The sequence below is a fragment of the Nicotiana tomentosiformis genome, chromosome 4 (assembly GCF_000390325.3).
Source record: "Nicotiana tomentosiformis chromosome 4, ASM39032v3, whole genome shotgun sequence".
Taxonomy (NCBI): Eukaryota; Viridiplantae; Streptophyta; class Magnoliopsida; order Solanales; family Solanaceae; genus Nicotiana; species Nicotiana tomentosiformis.
The window spans coordinates 804,271-823,632 of record NC_090815.1 but is presented as its reverse complement, the minus strand read 5'-3'; the positions used below and the strand labels follow the sequence as shown (position 1 = coordinate 823,632).

The following is a 19,362-nucleotide window of genomic DNA, read 5'->3' as shown; positions in this document are numbered from 1 at the left end:
AAAAGCATTGCTAGCATGGGATAAAGTTTGTTTGCCAAAATCAGCAGGAGGCTACAATATTCTAAATGTTAAGATGTGGAATAGAGCAGTTATATGCAAGTTATTGTGGAACTTATGCTGGAAAAAAGATAAGTTGTGGGTTCAATGGGTCCACATTTATTATGCCAAGAAGAGAGAAATTTGGGAGATAGAACCTAAACAAGCCTCTTGGATGCTGTTGAAGATACTGAAAGCTAAACATTACCTCACAGATGCTGGTATTGATATTGATGAACTGAGGCGAATGCAAAACTTCTCTATAAAAAAAAATATACCAGCTGCTATGTGGTACCTTTGTAAAGGTTCCATGGAGGAAATTGACTTGTAACAACTATGTTTCTCCAAAGTGGATATTCATTCTAAACCTGGTTGCTTGGGGTAGATTGAATAAAAAGGACAAGCTGGCCAAATGGGGTATTATAATTGAACAGAAGTGTATCTTGTGTAAAGAGCTGCATGAGACCATTACACGTCTCCTTTTTAAGTGCAAATTTTCTACTGAATTATGGAAAAAGATGCTTCTATGGCAAGGGATAAGAAGACCTGTGATGACATGACAAAAAGAACTACACTGGGTTGTTACCAAGATGAAAGGCAAGAGTGTCAATGCTGAGATCTATAGAATGGCCTTTGCAAGTTGTGTTTACTACATTTGGCAAGAGAGGAATCTAAGGATATTTCTGAGTAACCAAAGAAGTGTTGGGATGATTACAAGACAAGTGATTCAAGACATATTCTGTAGAGGGAGCATGAAGCATACGATGGCCACGAGGCTTGAAAGCTCAAACTTTTACTCATAGCGTAATTACACTGATAGGTTGTTACAGTAGATTGTAATAGGCAGATATTTTTGTAACTGCTTAGAAGTTCTGTAGTTGCTGAGAGTTTTGAGGCTTCATGCCTAACTCTAGAGCTTTTTTGTTGCTTAGATACCTGTACATAATTCCTTTGGTGAAATAAAAATTGTATTTACCAAAAAAAATATATTATCATTTTGATAATGTTATCCAGATATAGCTAATCCTGGTATTATTATCCCATGTACCATGTGTGACAAATAATATCAAGATTTTAGTAAAAAAAACTACACCCATATTAACTAATCCTGATAATCAATTACTAAATAAAAATAATACCAAATTTTATAGAGCGATTGGAATCCTGATCCTAATAACAAAACGGCTACTTAAGTCCAAACAATAGCTATATGTAGAAGCAGTCAAAAGAGAATAATCAGTCATAGTTTTAAGGATTTAGGTTACATGTAAAGATTCTTTCTAAGTTATCAGTGTATTTAACCTAATTTAATTTCTTGTTTTCTTAAATTACTAATTATACTACATATTGTAAAAAGTTTATATAAGTAACTTAATTGTATAAATATTTTGCTTACACCTTTGAACTTAAACTCTTCCGTTCCGAGATTAATCAAAGGGTATCTTTATTAATTAAATATGATCTTTCTAAACTGTTTAACTGTAGGTTACTTGAATTTTTTTAAAGCTAGCAATTAGTTAATATTACATGAACTTTAGCAGTCTCTTAGTTACTTTTCCAACATTTGCAAAAAATAATTGTTGAGCTCACTGTATAGCAACACCATCATCTATGAATTTTGGTGATAATGAGTTATTTTCATAAACTCAAGTTTGTTTTTCGTAGCAGATATTCCTTTTTGTCTTTTTAGATAATTACATAAATCATCATTGACAATCCGCATGAATCAATAGAAAATGCATATACCTTATAATACACTAATTAATCCAACTTTCTTTCAATGATAATTAAATTAAGATTTGAAGTTTATGTGAACTCGTCAAACATTTTTCGTGTAACATAATTATCTTACGTTTTGTTCTTTTAAACATCAAATTGTAAAAGATTTAAAGTTTACGTATCATTCGATAGTCCTAATTTTTAAATAGCAAAATTTCGGCTTCATTCAATAAGTATTACGAGGTCGAGCATGTAGTTTATAGGATAGGATAACTATGTATGCATATACACTTCATTTCTTTCCTTTACAAACACAAAACACTTGCATTAGTTGTTTTATATTTTATCTTTTATTGCTTGACTATCATTTAAAGCTAGTAGCATTTACTCTCTCAAAGTTTATTTATAACGATTTTTATTTCCATTTGAATAAATTTACTTGCCTCCATAAGTACTAGATTTTGATATGGAAATAAGAGTAGGAGATATTTAACACTAAAATCATAATCGTAAAAAGAATTCAAAATTGAAAACCTTCATAATTCCAAAACAAATCAGGAATAGTATGCCTTTAGGTCTCGTCACTCTGAATATTCAATCTAACAAGCTAACTCAATCCTCATATTAAAGTCTCATTATCGGAGTGGGTCGGAGCCCAAATTATAAGTTTGTTTGGAGGTTTGTTACTTATTGTATTGTATCGTATTATTACTTAAATTTTATTATATCGTATACTATATTAAATTCATCGGTACATAACGACGAAAAATAACACTTTATATAACGACCGATTTGATATGATCGTTACCTTTTTTTTTTCCCTCTCATCTTGCCATTACTCATTATTAAATAATTATCTTTTATATTTTATCTATTTTTTTATATAATAATTTTACCAGTGTTCCTATTTTTTCTTTGTAATATTACAAATTTCATATTATTGACACGAAACATCATGAAACAACGACAAACAATACAATCTATCCAAATATCATATTCATCAATATAATATAATATAATATGATTTTAATACAATATAATATATTATAAAATCCAATCAAATCTGTAAAAGTCCCATTAACAAGGCAAACCATAACCCAAAAAATAATAATAAAAACAATAAAAGAATAAAGAAGAAAGAAACATTCTTCCACTATAGTTCCCCACTACTCGCAACTTCCAAAGCGAATCTCTTGCCCAGTGAACCCCTCTCCAATGTTTCGCTCATTTTGTTCCCGATCTACTCCTTTGCCATCTCCTCCTTGAGCTCCAAAATCCCAAAAAGATCCACAAATGGAAGATTAAGATACCAATTTAGTCAAATTTTACCATTCGAACGTCGAAAAATGAATATACAACAAGTTGGGTGAAAAATGAGAAGAGGTAATAATAGAAAGTGCAGGCTTTGGTGGCCAACGCATCTATCTTCCTTAAATCAATTGAATTTGCATTCATATGCTTTCTTATTCGGTTGGTTCATCTCTTCCTCTGAAGCTTCTTTCGACATTGTTGTCGCTTTTGCTTGCGATGAGTCTGCCCTTCTTTCCATGACCACCACACATACGAATCTTGAGGTAAATTTCCCTAAATTACCCTTCTTAAATATTCAATTTTTACAATCTGGGTTTCCCTAAGTATCTTAGTATTTTTTGGGTTTGTTGTGGAAAAGGTGAAAATGGTGAACTGGTTAATGTCTAAACGTGAAAAGGGTGAAATGGGTTAATCTCAAAATTTGGAAAAGGATGAAACATGGTGACCTGGGTTAATATTTAAATGTGGAAAGGTGAAGTGTGTAAAGCTTGAGCTTCATTCACTATCTTCTTTCAGTATTTAACACTGTTTTATGGAGATGGACTTGGTAATTTGTGATTGCTTTTTATGGTTATGAGTTGTGACAATTGCTAAAGTGAAAGGGATTGCTCTGTCAGTGACAATAGAAAAAATAGAATCTCTTCTCCATTCATATCTCTATTATTGGTTTATCCAATGTTGAGCCCTCATGCTATGTTGTCCTGCTCCAGATGTCCAGGCTTAGGTGTACCGGGAAGGGGACGGGTTGTTAAAGTATCTACATTGGTCTTATCAAAAAAATAAAAGTGTCCCACTGGCTGAGGCAACTTGTTGCTATCTCCTTGTATAGCCTTGGTCCATTATGAGTTTATGACCTCATGAGCTAACCTTTGAGGTTAAATTAGGCCCAAGTCCATTTTCTTTACATGGTATCAAGAGTCTGATACCAACAAGTTGAGGCAAGTTGTTGCTATCTCCTCGTATAGCCTTGGTACATTATGAGTTTATGACCTCATGAGCTAACCTTTGAGGTTAAATTAGGCCCAAGTCAATTTTCAATACATGGTATCAGAGTCTGACTCATCTGTATTCTTGGTTTATACAATGTTGGGTTTCTACATTATGTTATCTATGGTCCAGATGTCTAGCCCTAGGAGTCCAGGAAGGAGGGTGTTAGAGGATTCCGTATCGGTCGAGTGCATGGACTGTTGTTTCCTTATATAGTCTTGGACAATCTTCACCTCATGAGAGTTCCTTAGTTCAAGTCTCTCCACCACCCATTATCCGAAGGAACTTTTATGTGCTTAGCCATGAAAAAGAATTAGGTCTGCATGTCGGAAGCGTGTTGAAGATATAATTAAGTAAATAAAAGTGTACCCTCTCTAACAACTTAAGTTCTTAGATGAGATTGTCACACACTCTTAGATGAGATGATCACACATTCAACAGGTAGAAAAGCTATATTAGAAAAAAATTTCATATCAAATTTGAAATAATATGATATACATAGTATTATTTGATACTTGTTTGTATATAAATCAACAAACTGTATCTTGATTTTAAATCATTGAAATGGGAAATAAGTTTCCGATTTCACTAAGGAGATTATATATTTCCGGACAAACTAAAACAAAGAGGTCATAGGTCATTTATAGTGGGATGGAGATAGAGGCCGATCCATGATTTGAAATTTATGGGTTCTGGATTTTAGGACAATAACCTCAAGTGCTAGTAACGGGGTCTGAATTTATTTTTTTGTACATATTTAGCGTATCTCTTAACACATACATGTTTGGGCCAAAACTACTGGGTTCTGCCAAACTCATATATTAAAACCTACATTCACCCCTGGATGGAGAGAGTATTAAAGTAAGCAAATAAAAGAAGTGAGAAGAACTTGGTACAAAAAGAATTATCTATGGTAGTTGTAGTGTGGGGTGCGACTCTAAGTGGCTTTTGTTGACGGTGAAGATAAACCCTCTGTCAATTATAGTTCTGTTAGAATTATAGGATATTGTATTGATATCACTTATACTGTGTATCTATCCCATGCTACTGCACAGATTTGATTCATTTGTACAGATAACTATGTTCTATTTTTCATCACATGTGCTATATATTATGTGAAAGTTGATTTTATTCCTTTTACAAGTTTGTTGTGAGTACTTATCGGCTAATGCTTTTGTCTAAATTTTTTATATGATTTCTGTCTCGTTTGTTAGAGGGTTCTTCAAGGCATAAACAGAAAGATGCCTGTACTTCTACAAGGTAAAAGCAAGTTCTCTCTGCTTGGTTGTTATGCAGCAGATTGTAACAGCAAGGGGCAGTTGCTAATGGTCAGAGGCAAAGGGAAGAAGCATATCAACTCTACTGGCAAGAGGACATGCTTATGTGTGGACGAACTTGCACCTGAAGGGAAGTGGGGAAGACGGAGATGTGGATGTCACAAATTGGATGTGATACTAGAGCAGTGTAGGGCATTAGCTTTAGAGGATAACATTTGGGCACAGATTGTATGTGATGACTCTCAAGCTGTTGGCAGAAAAGTAGAGCTAATACCAAAAGTGCATCATATACATAGGAAGGGAGAAGCCATATTCCAATTAGATGTCCACGTATGTAAGTCATAATCACCCATACAACATCCTCAGATTTCCTTGACTTATCTGGTCGTTCCTTATTGTTCTATTTTTTTTTTCAAAATAAACTCAGGTAGTGTTTTATGGAATTCCTGTCTTTGGTGGCCACCATTACTCATTGGGCTTCAAGAGTTCATCTGAGGGGGTGACAAACCATTGCAAGAAGCCTGAATGGGTTAAGGATCTTAACAGGAAGCAACCATATCTTGACTTGGTACATCGATTATGAAGTTTAGTCTTACCTTCACTGTAAACTGATTCTAAACCGTATTTCTTTCAATTTTCCAATAAACAGGATGCTGTAATTCTATCTATCAACACTGCTAATGCTGCTAAAGTATTTACCGAAGCATATTGTTCTGCCAAAAGATCCAGGGTTTCCTTCCATTTCTTTTGCATGTAATATCTTTTAAACTTTGACATACCTCTATTTTCTGCTGCTCCATTTGTTTCTCCACTATTTCTAATAGCTATCAAATGGCTTGTCAGGTTTTCTATTTTGACATGGCAACTGCTTGCTGTATTGGTTGCTTCATTCTCAACTATCTTCTACGTCATCCTTCAGTCTTTCCATGTCTGTTTGAGCCATGTGTCCCAATCATATATCTACGTCGCATTGGAGAAGGTATTCTGCAATACATGTAAAAATCTAGAAATCCGATGCTGCCAACTCCTGTATTGGCCAGTTTTTCTCAAAGATTATGGTCTCAGGTAAACTTTCCCTGATAACCTTGTTCTCTGAACTTATCCTGCCATGTGTCTTCTGTGTTTTCTGGATAGTGCGAATTGGATAAGGAGGATTCATATAGTGAACCCAAGTGATTTGGGATTGAGGCGCAATTTATTGAGACATGTGTATTCTGTGTTTTCCTGATCTGCTATCTTATTATATTATTCCTTCACTATGCTGACTTGTGTTTTAGGTCTCAATCTTGTGTGGAGTATGCTGAGAAAGCAGCATTTCACAAACATTCCATGTGGACAAGCCTTGTAGTTGATCTACTTCTGGGGAACTTTCTTGGCATCATATTGTGGTGTCGAGCAAGAGAAACTTGTGCATGGGTTTCGAGTTTTTCTGAAAATGCCACTAACTATCTTCTGCGTACTGGTTGTGTGTGGCTTATGGGAAACCCAGCGGGATTCAAGCTGAACACTGAGCTAGCTGGAGTTCTTGGGACAATATCCCTGATTGCTATTCAAATTTGGTCTACCATTTGGTGGTTATTGGGTTTATTCTTGATTCATCTCATAAAAGTAGTTGCTGTATTTGGTTCATTATTCGGGCTTACTGCAGCAGCTGCTCTTATCATTGACACAATTTCACTAGCAACAACACATGTTTCTACTCTTCAGTGGTTGCTTACACTGCTCTATTCATGGCAAATACAGGCTGTAGATGCTTTATGGCGTCTTTTCAGGTATATTACACTATAATGCTATATGCCCTCTAAAGTATCTTGTGGACTGGTATTGTTCAGTTGATCTAGGGATATCAAATTTTACCCTGTAGAGGCCTCCAAACTCTTTAGTCCTTTTCGTCCTTTTCTTTGTAACATACAACAGAAATTGACTCATTCTCAATAACATCGGAAATAGGAGGCAAGCATGGTTTGAAGCTTCACCACTCAACACTAGTGTTCCCTATCATCTTTCAGTCCAAGCACCTCTAGAAGCTAAAAAGATCTTTCATCATTTTTTAGTGAAGTAAAGTGGGCAAACCAATTAGCCCCTTTTTAACTTAGAAGCAATGGTCCTTTCTTTGATCTGAAATTTTTTATTCAACAATTATTGCAGTGACTGGGAAAAAAAGTAAGGGATATTAAACTATGGAGTAAGGACTATTTTCTGCCGGACAACCGATCAGATAAGTCCACCATTTGCTGAAGCAGGAAAGGAAGGAACAGGAAAAAGGGGGGGGGGGGTAGGAAGATCAGGATAGGGAAAATAAGGTTTGATCTATGCATTAGGGTCATTTTGTGAGGAGGAGAATGAGGAATGGGAGAGAATTTTTGCAAGGTTAATATTGTCTATCAACATAAAAGAGGAGTGTGGTTGTCAAAAGGGGAGTGTAATAGCTTCGCACCCTTCTTTTGTTAGTCATTTGGTCTGGTGGGTCTTTTAGTAGCTTAAAAGAAAGATCCTTAAACAAAACAAAAAAAACCTAACCTCGCTATCTATGTTCTGGTTAATAAACGTTCTTTAACTTCTGTGAACCAAAATGTTCATTTTGGACTACCTATTTATTCTATGCTTGGTTTTGCTTTACAAACTTTGGTCTTCATTCCTTCCCTGTTTCTACTTTGCTACATTCAGTCACCCTCTCGGCTGGATTGCATGGTTTTCTAGAGTAAATGGTGATGGTTGCTTCTGTTCAATTTCTTCCCGTGATTTCTTTCCCCAAACTTCTAGTTCACGAAACAACTGCTTTAAAGGAATATTGAGGTTTCCATCAAATAAATTGCCAGATTCAAGTATAGGTGAATAAATTGGTCATGGACAGCTACCATAATTTAGCTGGTTTTTTCCACTGGAGAGGATTTGACTGAATTATATTCACAAAATTACTACTATATCATTTGACCAGACCAGCATCAAGCATGTTACAGCTATGAGTACTGATAAAGAAAAGCATGTTGTTGCTAGGAAACTCACTGACTTTAAGATAGAAATAGGAAAGAACACTTTATATGGATCCCTTTTGTCTTTGTTTAGTTACCAGTATGCTTTGCTGTTGTGGTGGTTGCTTAAAATCAATAACAGTTTGCCTCCTATAATTACAGGGGTAGGAAGTGGAATCCTCTTCGTCAGAGACTAGACAGCTATGCATACAGTGTGGAGCAGCATGTAGTTGGGTCTCTCCTATTTACTCCACTTCTACTTCTGCTGCCGACGACTTCATTGTTCTATATTTTCTTCACCATTATGAAGACAACCATTAGCTTTGTCTGCATAGCCATTCAGTTTGGCATATCTATAATTCACGCCACACCGTACATTAAGATTTTCTTTTGGTTCATGAGGAGGAAACGGTTTCCTTGTGGATTATGGTTTGATATTGTTTTGTGTCGGAGAAATGCCACTAATTCATTAGAGGTCGAATCTGCTGATAAGACTGCATCTGAGAATTCTCGCCACAGAAGCTGCTCTAAATCGACAATTCTGGTTTCATTTCTTCACAGCAATTTTTTGAGCTTAAGTAAGTCCCCCAGCATTATTGCTTAATTCTTAAGATTTTGTGGCACCGTTGGGAAGCGATTCAGTAATTAAAGCTTCATGACTCCTTTTTGGTTCTTAAAGTCCCCTTGAGGTATCAACTAATAAGAAAGATATTAGTCAACCCCCTTTTTTCTTTTTCACAAATAGGAAGTTTCGAATCCAATTTGGATATTAAAAGGATTACCAGATATAACACAAAATCTCTCCACCTATTCCTTCTAGTCGAGACTCTCGGTCTGTCATTATACCTCGAGAAGTAGAAAGAATTACAATCCCCATTCCACCAATTTCGAGTGAATGGATACTCCGAAATAGAATGAGAAAAATTGAATTTGATTAATTCAACTTATAAGACTTTGGAACAATTAGAAAATTACAAAAACAAAACGATTCAGTTTGAACAGCAAAGGGCGATTAATCAAGTTCGACAATGGGTTTTCCAACAAGCCTTACGAGGAGCTCTAGGAACTCTGAATAGTTGTTTGAACAACGAGTTACATTTACGTACCATTAGTGCCAATATTGGCATGTGAAGGATAATATTTTTCTTGCTTCTTGAGTTTTTTTTGTATTGGATAGGACTCACCTTTATGGCATTTTGTCCTTTTTACTGCAAATTCACCTTTCTAGAATTCAATGCCAGAACATCCTTATCTTCTTGTCGTAGCATGTCATTCATGTAGTGGTATCTGTGATTGAGCAGGAGCTTTTTTAGCGGATCCTTTGAAGTGTAAGTTTGACAGGATGTTTATTCTTGCTAGACTTACTGCATTATTTATCTACTATATGAAAAGGATCTAGTTGAATTTCACATTACCCGCTCTCTTTCCAGATTATCCTAGAGATGGCTTTTCAATAAGCTATAATAGGATACTACTAGGAAGATTGAAAATTAATCTATTTCACTTGTTCGTTATGGACTTCCTTTTCATGATAACCTAAACTGTATGGACTATTGTAGTATTGTATGTAACCCTGTTTAAGATCTACTGAGGAGAATCAGAAGTTTTTGCTTTGATGGTGCTGTAATTTGTTATCTCAATTTGCTTGATCATTTTTTATCCTTATTGTATTGATCCTTTTTACTGAAGTACCTTAAAATGATCTTTTTTGTTGGAAACTAAATGGTGATTTTGCAATGCTGCATTTTTATGGTGTAATCCCTCCTAAACATGAGAAAAAACTTGCTCCTGGTAGTGTCAGCATCTCCCCTTTCCAAATAATAAAACCTTTCTACTACCACTGTAGTGACACTACTGATGAAACAGAATAATATACCTGACAAGCTTTCACATGATGGTTGTCGTTTTACCAAAACATGTTGAGCGTTTTGCCTCGCTTAGCGGACACTTCAGTGTCGTCATCAAGGCTTTAAGGCATACTTTTCCTAGGCAATGAGCATAATCCTGAAGAGACGACATGAAACAATTGATATTTCACTTTATCGTAATTGTTTTTCAATTTCTTTTCCACATGTTATTCATGCTTATAATTATTCGTCTTGGACTACACATACATATTTGTATTTTTTTTCTCCCTTGCGCCTTTTTTCATTAAAGCCCACGCTTTATTTGCGCTTTGGGCTTAAAGCCCCAGTGGACCTTAGAGCTTTTTCGCGCTTTTCGCCTTTGATAACATTTTATCAGCATATCATGCTTTACCTTCCTTGCTCGTGGTTCTAAAACATGTTTGTATGTTATTTGTTCTTTTGAAGTGCGTTTATTGTGTTTGCTAACTCTGTAAAACATGATACAGGACAAGTAGTTTGGCCCCACTATCGAAATGTTTTTTCAGATGTATCTAGATCTTCTATTGCGTTCTCAGCTTATGGAGTTCTTACCGGGAAAAGGTATTTCAACTTGCCTTTAGTAGATCTTTGTTTACACCTTTTAAGGAATTCTTAGGATGTGTTTGGTATGGCAAAAGTCGTTTTTTCATAGAAATGTTTTCCACGAAGAATTCATTTTCTAGTGTTTAGCTACCAGAAAACCTTTTCCATCAAAAGGGGAAAATGACTTTCCTCACTTATGCGCGGAAGGCATTTGCTTTACGACTATCTCAATTTTTTACTTCATATTACATGCTCCAACTAACCGTTAGAAATTATTATTTATCTTTATGACTCTAAAAACGTAAACAACCTCTCTACCTCGCCAGGTAGGGGTAAGGTCTGCGTACACACTACCCTCCTCAGACCCCACTTGTGGGATTATACTGGGTATGTTGTTGTTTATGACTCTAAAAACAGTCCTTTAAACACTCTAATTTGCTAATATTATTATTAATGTTTAATGTATATGTTTTCAAGAAAATTATTTTTCACTCACTAATCAAACACCGGACCCTGGGGTGCGGCTCTTCATAGGACCCTGTGTGAATGCGAGAGGCTTTGTACACCGGGCTGCCCTTTTTTTTCAACCAATCAAACGCTCTTACTCTTGCTGGCTTTTTCACTTCTCTAGTTTACTTTCCCATTATATTGCAGAACTCCATCAGCTCCAAAGATTGGTCTTCCCCCGACGTTGCCATGGGTGTCTATTCCATACAAAGAATACTGGCGCCTTTGCCATGAAGCAGTCCTCGCTTGCAGGCAAGATTGCAACTGCCAATTGCACCAATAGTTGTCAAAAGAGAGAGGACGACAAAAGGAAAACTAAGAAAAAAATCATTAGCTTGCAGTTTCCACACTGCTATTTCCATACGCGAATTCTTTTCATTATTCTCAGTGTTAGGAATTGTTTCATAAATTTTTGTATACGGGAGAGGTAGGGTGGAAAAGTAAGCTATTTGTGTATAGTTAGAAACATTTTTGGCCATCTATTATCCATGGTGCAGCAATTTTGTTTGGTTACAGGACTGAATATTGATGAATGGTGTAATGTTTTTTTCTTACTCAAGTTCATCCTTATATTTGGTATTGCAATGGAATCTTTTGGAAGTGTTAACAAGGTTGTGCTAACTAGGAGGACATAGACACATAGTTACCTGGTACCTGCTACTACTCAGCGTTGGTGAACATAGTTACCAGGTGTGCGCAAGCGCGGACATCATATAAAAAACACAAGGTTTATCTTTTTCTTTGGAAAATCTTTTGGAAGTTTACTATATTTGAAGTTGTAGATATATCCATATAGTATTCTCTTTGTCCCAAATGAAAGAAGATGGCGTGGTTCCGAGTACAAAAGTTAACATATATAATTTTGACTTCTTATCTTCTTCCATCTCCAACAAGAAAAAAAGTCATTGAACAAACTAGAATCAAGTATTAAAACAATAACAAACCTAGTGTAATATTTACAAGTGGGGTTAGAGAAGGGTAGATTGCACTTAGATCTTACTCCTACCTTGTGATGATAGATAAGTTGTTTTTGATAGACCATCGGCTCAAGAAAAGATAAAAAAGAAGCAATAGCAATAGCACCAACGACAATAAACCCAGACTGATTCCAAAAGTGGGGTTGGGGAGAATAGTGTATACGCAAACCTTACCCGTACCTTGAGGATAGAGGGGTTGTTTACGATAGAACCCTGACTCAAGGAAAGATGAAAAGAAAATAGTAGTAGCAATCAGTTAATGATATTCCAAACGAGATGACTTTTAGACAAATTCGTAACAAAGTAAATAGTCGAGGTGTACACGATAGTGGCTCTTGTTATAAGAATGAGATAATAATGAAAAAAAAGGATACATGGAATTAATAAAGTGATATTTGTCCATAAAAGACTCCAGTAAAATCAAATCAAAACATTTTAATGAGATGAAATGAAAACTAGCTTTAACAGCCACTGAGACAGAAGTTAGTTTATTTATTGTGTTTTCTCTTTAAGGTGCACAGAATTTATATTATCAGGTCTTTAAATAAAGTATTATAATTAATGCCTAGAGAAAGTAGCATAATAATCTTTAATTAATCATTGCATGCCTAAAGAAAAATCAATAAATGTGGATTTGGACCGTTTACCCACCAACTCGACACGTGATCAAATGCTAATTATAAGGATCCAGTTGTTAACTGAGACCCACATTGGCACTATTTTTGAAACACATCATCATAACTACTCAAACAATTATAAACCGTAGGATGAAACGATCTTCTTTTTAATCCGTCAGATCATTTACATCTGGCCCACGATTACAACCCCCGTAACATGCGTAGTGGGGCCCAATGATTTTCTTTCTCTACTTGATGATGGACACGTGTACATGACTTTATCACTTTACCGGCTACTTTGTCTCCCCTATGACTCCACCGCCAGATATCTTAAAAACAGGGTCAAGTTATTTTTCTTTAGTTTTTCAAAATAGACTAATTCGAATTCATGCTGAAAAATATGAATAAAACGTTTTTTATTGCAAATATTCCATAATTTAAATTCAAGTCTTTTGATTAAGAATAAAAAATATTTAATACCTCATCACAACTTTTTTAACTGTTTTATTGCTTTTCAGGCTAGACTAGTTAGATTAAACGTGCTTTTACTCCTTTTATATTTCGTTTAGTTTTTATGACAATATTAATAATACTTGTTTGAATAATATTTGAGCACATCACAAAAGTATTTGAAATTAAAATTGTGAATAAAAATTAACAAAAGTTAAAGTTTTGGACATGAATTTTATGTGACAATGTGAAAGTGTGAAGGTTTTACGAGTACAATATTAATATTTTATCTTATTTTTAATTATCTGATTAATCCAGATTCATCACTTTGTAGGGTCCATTTTAAGGAGGAAACAGTTTTTATCAAAATTAATTTTATTTTCAACTCTCGAATCTGAAATCTGTAATTAAGACTACGGAAATATTCCATCCATTTTACCATATTTCTTGACGGCGGTGTTTTATTTGAAATAAATATACATTAAAACAATATCTCAATATTTTACTTGAAATTTAAATAAGCAAACGCATGGCCAATACTCTACCTAATCCAAATCAATGACAGAGATCTAAACAATACCTCTTCTGGTGAAAAATTAATGAATAAGGAAAAAAAAAAGTGATGGTTTTTATAGTACTATTTTTTTAATAGCTCGGGAAATGGACAGTGAACTTTCCTTTGGTTCTTCCTGGAAACTAGCCAAACATAATTTTTTACTGTGATTTCCTAAATATCTTTTACTATAATAATCAGACTTTGTAGTCCATTTTTTAGCTATGATTTCCTTAAGTCATGTTTTCAGGATAGTTTTTTTTGTTTTGCACTTATAATACATTATTTATACACTGTATTTTGCGTAATGATATATCAGTAGTCACTGATAAGGATAATCTTTAAATTAAATAAAGCATCATTTGGCTTGAAATATGATACACAAGCCTTACCTAGTATATTTAATTATTTATTACTCCCTCCGATCCATAATAAATGACCATTTTATATTTGCACACCCATTAAGTAAATACGAACTGCTACACAAAAACATATGTATTTATTAAATTAATCTTAATTAATTGTTACATTGACACATTGAAATATGTAAATAAGGGTAAATTTTGTAAAAATAAAATTAATTCTTTCTTGATTATGTAAATGAATACTTATTTTGAACCAAACTAAAAAAATAGATTGGTCACTTATCGTGGACCGGAAGAAGTACTGTTTCTTCACAGACAAGAACTATCACCTACCTATCTTGTTTGTCTTCATCCCTTAATATCAAATAATGTAATTATTAAATGAAGATGCATCCTCTATCAATGATGCTTTGAATAAAAGAATACACATGTGTGATGATCAACTCATCTTTAATCAGAAGTCTTGAATTTAAATTAATCACGGAAATAAAGAATTTCTCGGTAAGGAGTGTCCCTTAGTAGGTCACTTGACGGAAATTCATATTATTATTCGAGTTACTGAATTTCGGATATCGAATATTAAATAAAAAAAGTTAACTCAAATAACACTATCGTTTTTTTTTCTCCGGAACTTTCTATAGTTTAGATGTGTGATTCCCAATTTTGTAATTTTGTGTTTGTAGTAATTCTTTTGTATGATTAATAATGTTAAAATCACAAGAAGCCTAATGCCCATTCTTTTTAGAACGTATTGTGTTTTTCATTTCATCTAAGCAAAACTATATAAAGAACATATAATAAAGTAAAATACTCCTTAAAGTAAAAAGAAAAGAATTAATAGTGAAGCATGTAAAACTAAATCTAGATTCTTTCTATGTCTACTCAAAAATAATTGCCTAATATTTACAGGTTTAAGTAGTCAAGCAGTACTATCCTATTTCGAATTTTTTTTCACTCATCTAAAAAATTATTGACTTACTGATATCCTCTTACATAGCAAAAAATTATTTTTCCCAATTGAATATTTGACAAATAGATTGCAAGACTTTGAGTGCATTCAACAACGTGAAGACCATTACACACGCACTATCAATCAACAAATGTTGTTATTGTAATATTGTCATTACTAGAAGAAAGAAGGATACGCTTTTTTAGTTAACCTTTTTAAAAAAAAAAATGATAAAGATAATATGGACGACTCAATATAACAATACTAAAATTCTTTTTTTTTTTAGTTTGAAATTGAGATTACTTAAATTCTTTTTATCTACTCAAATTTTGATGGACAGAAATATACTATATACGTACTAGCGAGAAATATTCAGTGAAATAATTGAAATAAACGCAAATTAAACTCAACTATTAGTGCGCAGCCGGAAACCGATTATTTTGGGTTTTGGCAACTCGGATGGTGGCCGTTTTTTCCATCTTTTTAATCGATGTCTATCAGAAACAACTTCTCTATTACTTCGGAGTAGGGTAAGGTCTGCATATACATTATCCTTCTCAGATCTCTCTTGTGTGATTTTACTGGGTAATGTTGTTGGTGGAGGGTGGCCGTTTGGTGATAAATAGAAGCTAGAATTTTTAAATTAGTTAATTAATTAGGAGTTTATATAATTTTATAATTTTATTTATTCTTGAAGGAGGTCAATCAGTAGGTTGCCTCGGTCTTCACCGAACCTAAGCTTCGTTTCCGAACCTTATAGGCTCGGCATTTCTGCCTATAAATAAGAGAACCTTCTTCCATTGGAGATAAGACTTCATACTTGTACGGGTCGTTCCTGTAGTTGAAAGATATTTTCTCTCACTTCGAAGGTACTGTAAACATCGCCATTTGTAGCTTCTGATTAAATTTTTGATTTTTATTATAGATTTCGTCCTTTAGTTCTCCGATCTTTTCAAATATTTGAAGTTAGGATATTTTGAAGAGTTTTTTGCTTAAACTTATTGATTCTTTGCCTGCGACGACCATGTTTTTAGCGATCATAAAGTGTATTTGATGAGTATGAAGTTTGACTTTGTTCTGGAGTTGTTTTGAAACTTGAATTTTTTGATATACTTTTTGCTGAAAACGATTGGGTTTTGTTGCGATGAGTTGTTTTGTAATGATTGATGAACATATTTTTCTAGCGATTGCGAAGTAAGCGATCTGTAAAATTATTTTGAAATAAGAAAATATTTATGTATATTTTGCTGAAAATGAATGATTTCGTTGCGATGAGTTGTTTCGTGTTGATTGGTGAACCTCTTTCTAGCGATCGCGAAGTTCGACTTGGATGTGAGAAGTTCTTACTGAAAAATGATTGATCTTATTTTAAATTTTATTTTTTTTGCTGAAAATGATTGATTTTTGGTTGTGATGAATTTCGGACATTTTTTTATTTAATGAGTTGTTTTGTGTAGATAGATGAACATTTTTTCTAGAGATTGCGAAGTATGTTTGATGAGTATGAAGTTTGACTTGGAAGCGATGCATAGAATTATTTTGAAATTTGAACTTTTTAAATAATTGAGTTTTGGTTGCGATGAGTTGTTTGTGTAGATTGATGAGTGTTTTTCTGCAATCATGAAGTATATTTGATGAGTTTGAAGTTTGACTTGGAAGCGCTTTGTGGAATTATTTTGATGTATTTTTTTGCTGAAAATGGTTGAACTTCGGGTGCGATGAGTTGTTTGTGTTTATTTAAGAACATTTTTGTCGTTAAATATTAATGAGTTTGAAGTTTGACTCGGAAGCCGTTAGTGGATTTTTATTGAATTTTGAATTTATTTGATGTATTTTTTTGCTGAAAATGAATGAATTTTGGGTGCAATGAGTTGTTTGTGTTGATTTATGATTTTTTTTCGTGAAGTATATATGTTGAGTATGAAGTTTGACTTGGAAGTGGAAGTCTCACTGAAAATTGAATTGAGTCTTCTCTTCATGTTGCTTTTATTTTTTTAAAAAGGCTTTAAGGTAGGAAACTATGATTATAGATTGTAGTTCGGATTACTCTCCATTGATTGGTTGACCTTGACTTGGCCAGTGGTTAAGTCTGGTGATTTGTTGTGGTTTATTTTATTTTATTTCCCTTTTTGGGGTGTTTTGATGTATCTATGCTGCTATATATATTGTTTAATTACATTTGAAATTAGTTTCTGTAGAATATGTTGTAAGTTGATTTATCTAAAACTATGTTGTTCGGGCTCATCCTCCAAAGTAGTGCATTTCTGGAGGATTCGACACGGATGCGGCTACATATTTGGAGAGCCGAAGCAACATAGGCTAAAATGTTTTCAGTTGATACCAAATTTGAAACTAAGTTATAATTGTCATTAAGAATAGAGAATGCGAGTATTTATCTGGTTCTGTGAAATGCTTCTTTAATTAGTTTTGCTAAAGTACTTAGTTTTCAATATTCTAGTTATTGGTAATTGAATCAGATGCAGCACATCTTTGCAATCCTTGTACAATTGAATGTTTGAGTTGAAACTTGCTTGATTATGTGCTCATAGTTGGTGGTATGCACTAATTTATTGGGTTTATTCTTTGTTCAGACATCTTCAGGTAACAATTTGGTGAAAGGAGAATGGCATTAGTTTCAGGAGGAAGGTCGACACTGAATCCGAATGCACCCCTCTTCGTCCCATCTTATGTGCGCCAAGTGGAGGACTTTTCACCCGAATGGTGGAATTTGGTGACAACTTCGACATGGTTCCATGACTATTGGATGAGCCAGCATCAAGAAGAGGAATATGGCGATGAAACTTTTGGTTTCACTGGAAATGATGTTGCTGACTTGCTTCCCGAAAATATTGATCTTGATGTTGATGAAGATATTTTGAACATGGAAGCTCAGTTTGAAGAATTCCTCCAATCATCTGAAAGTGAACAACAAGGAATCAAGTCATCACTCTATGGTGTCAATGGTATGCTTCAATTATGTTATACAACATCTCTATTATCTTACAATATTGTATGTCTTAATTGTGGTGGAACCAGAAATTTATGAGGAGATTCAAAAGTATACTAATAGAATGTCACTTCAACCTGTGACTTTATTCAATTTTTGAACCTGCTTTATCACTACACCATAATGTTCAACAATTTATATCTGACCACAGAAAGTCATTTATCCCCTATTTGCGCGATATAATCTTTCCATGCGATTCAATTGAACCCCCTTACTATCTCCGCCCTCATGTAATGATACTCGTATCGTTGGTTCTCACTAGTATTCTTGTATGATGATACCTAAATCATATTTTCCCTCTTAACAGGTTTACCCAAGGGTTCTGAGGCACTCGTACGAACACTGAGCTTTCCAAAGGGGCCAAAATCTCCTATTGAGCCACCAAAGTACTATGAGAAGCCAGCAAAGATTGTTAGCCCAAAGAACAGCCTTCGCCGCATCCAGCAGCCTCGCTAAATTTAGTTTAGCTTAAGCAAAAGCTCTTGGATTGTAGTTTGGGCATGTCAGTTCTTAATTTGCAGCTTTTAGTCTTCTTCGCAAAGCAGCAGTTGAGAGAGTCTCTAAGTCTTTAGTTTCTGGTACCTTTTGTATAGAGCAAGGTAGGTGGCACCTTTTGTATCTAGCCTTGTTCATAGTTTTAGTATCTTTTGTTCAGTTTTTAACTTGTAAACAGCAAAACTGTTAAAAAGGGAAAAAATGTAAAAATCAGTTGACAAAATTGCAAAAAGAGCGTCTTTGTGTTGTATTTCCTGAGGTGATGATCCACAAAATTGCAAAAAGAGCTTCTTCTTCTGCATTTCCTCTCATTTTTAGCCTTTGGGGCACAACGAGATCTGAACATATGAAAATACAAATGCTGGCCATAGAGAGTAAAAAATTTAAAATATCTATATTTTAGGTTGTTTTGATTTCAAATCATGAAACAATATTAGGTCTCTGTCAAGTTTGGTATTTGTGCAATACTGTCTTGGCCATGTGTCAATGTCAGTTTGGTCAATGTGTCAACAGATTAATTGATTGTTGAGCTAACTATACCAAATATGTGAAAGCAAATAAATAAAATTAAGTTTTTTTTTCTTTTCAAATTGATTCACATTATCCTAATGTCTATGTATTACTTAATTCTTGTTTGACAACACAAAAGTAACACGAAAACAGAGAAGAATTTTTTTGAATGTATCTTACTTTATTATAAATATGGAATGT

General features: G+C 34.1%; 2 protein-coding genes across 4 annotated transcripts; both read left to right on the top strand.

The window, feature by feature from the left end:
• The first annotated feature begins 2,889 nt into the window (after nt 1-2,889).
• LOC104114317 (uncharacterized) lies at nt 2,890-11,808 on the top strand. Of its 3 annotated transcripts, none has more exons than XM_009624727.4 (9): nt 2,890-3,329; nt 5,268-5,660; nt 5,758-5,898; nt 5,980-6,083; nt 6,174-6,395; nt 6,608-7,102; nt 8,465-8,880; nt 10,656-10,749; nt 11,386-11,808. In XM_009624727.4, the coding sequence occupies exons 1-9, from the start codon at nt 3,129-3,131 to the stop codon at nt 11,519-11,521; spliced, it is 2,202 nt and encodes a 733-aa protein (XP_009623022.1). In that variant the 5' UTR covers nt 2,890-3,128; the 3' UTR covers nt 11,522-11,808. The 3 variants fall into 3 exon arrangements, with proteins under 3 accessions (XP_009623022.1, XP_009623023.1, XP_009623024.1); XM_009624728.4 differs by having other exon boundaries at nt 5,268-5,664; nt 5,762-5,898; XM_009624729.4 differs by lacking the exon at nt 2,890-3,329 and having other exon boundaries at nt 5,517-5,664.
• A 4,099-nt stretch (nt 11,809-15,907) lies between these two features.
• On the top strand, nt 15,908-18,901 carry LOC104114318 (protein EARLY RESPONSIVE TO DEHYDRATION 15). Its single transcript, XM_009624730.4, has 3 exons — nt 15,908-16,018; nt 17,741-18,112; nt 18,464-18,901. Exons 2-3 carry the CDS (start codon nt 17,773-17,775, stop codon nt 18,610-18,612), a joined length of 489 nt encoding a protein of 162 aa, XP_009623025.1. The 5' UTR covers nt 15,908-16,018; nt 17,741-17,772; the 3' UTR covers nt 18,613-18,901.
• The last annotated feature ends 461 nt before the right edge of the window (nt 18,902-19,362 follow it).

What these genes read in the sequence shown, in the direction of transcription:
- LOC104114318 (XM_009624730.4), top strand. Translation starts at nt 17,773, where the DNA reads ATGGCATTAGTTTCAGGAGGAAGGTCGACACTGAATCCGAATGCACCC. An exon ending in ATCACTCTATGGTGTCAATG is followed by an intron (nt 18,113 to 18,463) that starts GTATGCTTCAAT and finishes CCCTCTTAACAG; the next exon opens with GTTTACCCAAGGGTTCTGAG.
- LOC104114317 (XM_009624727.4), top strand. Translation starts at nt 3,129, where the DNA reads ATGAGAAGAGGTAATAATAGAAAGTGCAGGCTTTGGTGGCCAACGCAT. An exon ending in TATTCCAATTAGATGTCCAC is followed by an intron (nt 5,661 to 5,757) that starts GTATGTAAGTCA and finishes AAATAAACTCAG; the next exon opens with GTAGTGTTTTATGGAATTCC. An exon ending in TCCTTCCATTTCTTTTGCAT is followed by an intron (nt 6,084 to 6,173) that starts GTAATATCTTTT and finishes ATGGCTTGTCAG; the next exon opens with GTTTTCTATTTTGACATGGC.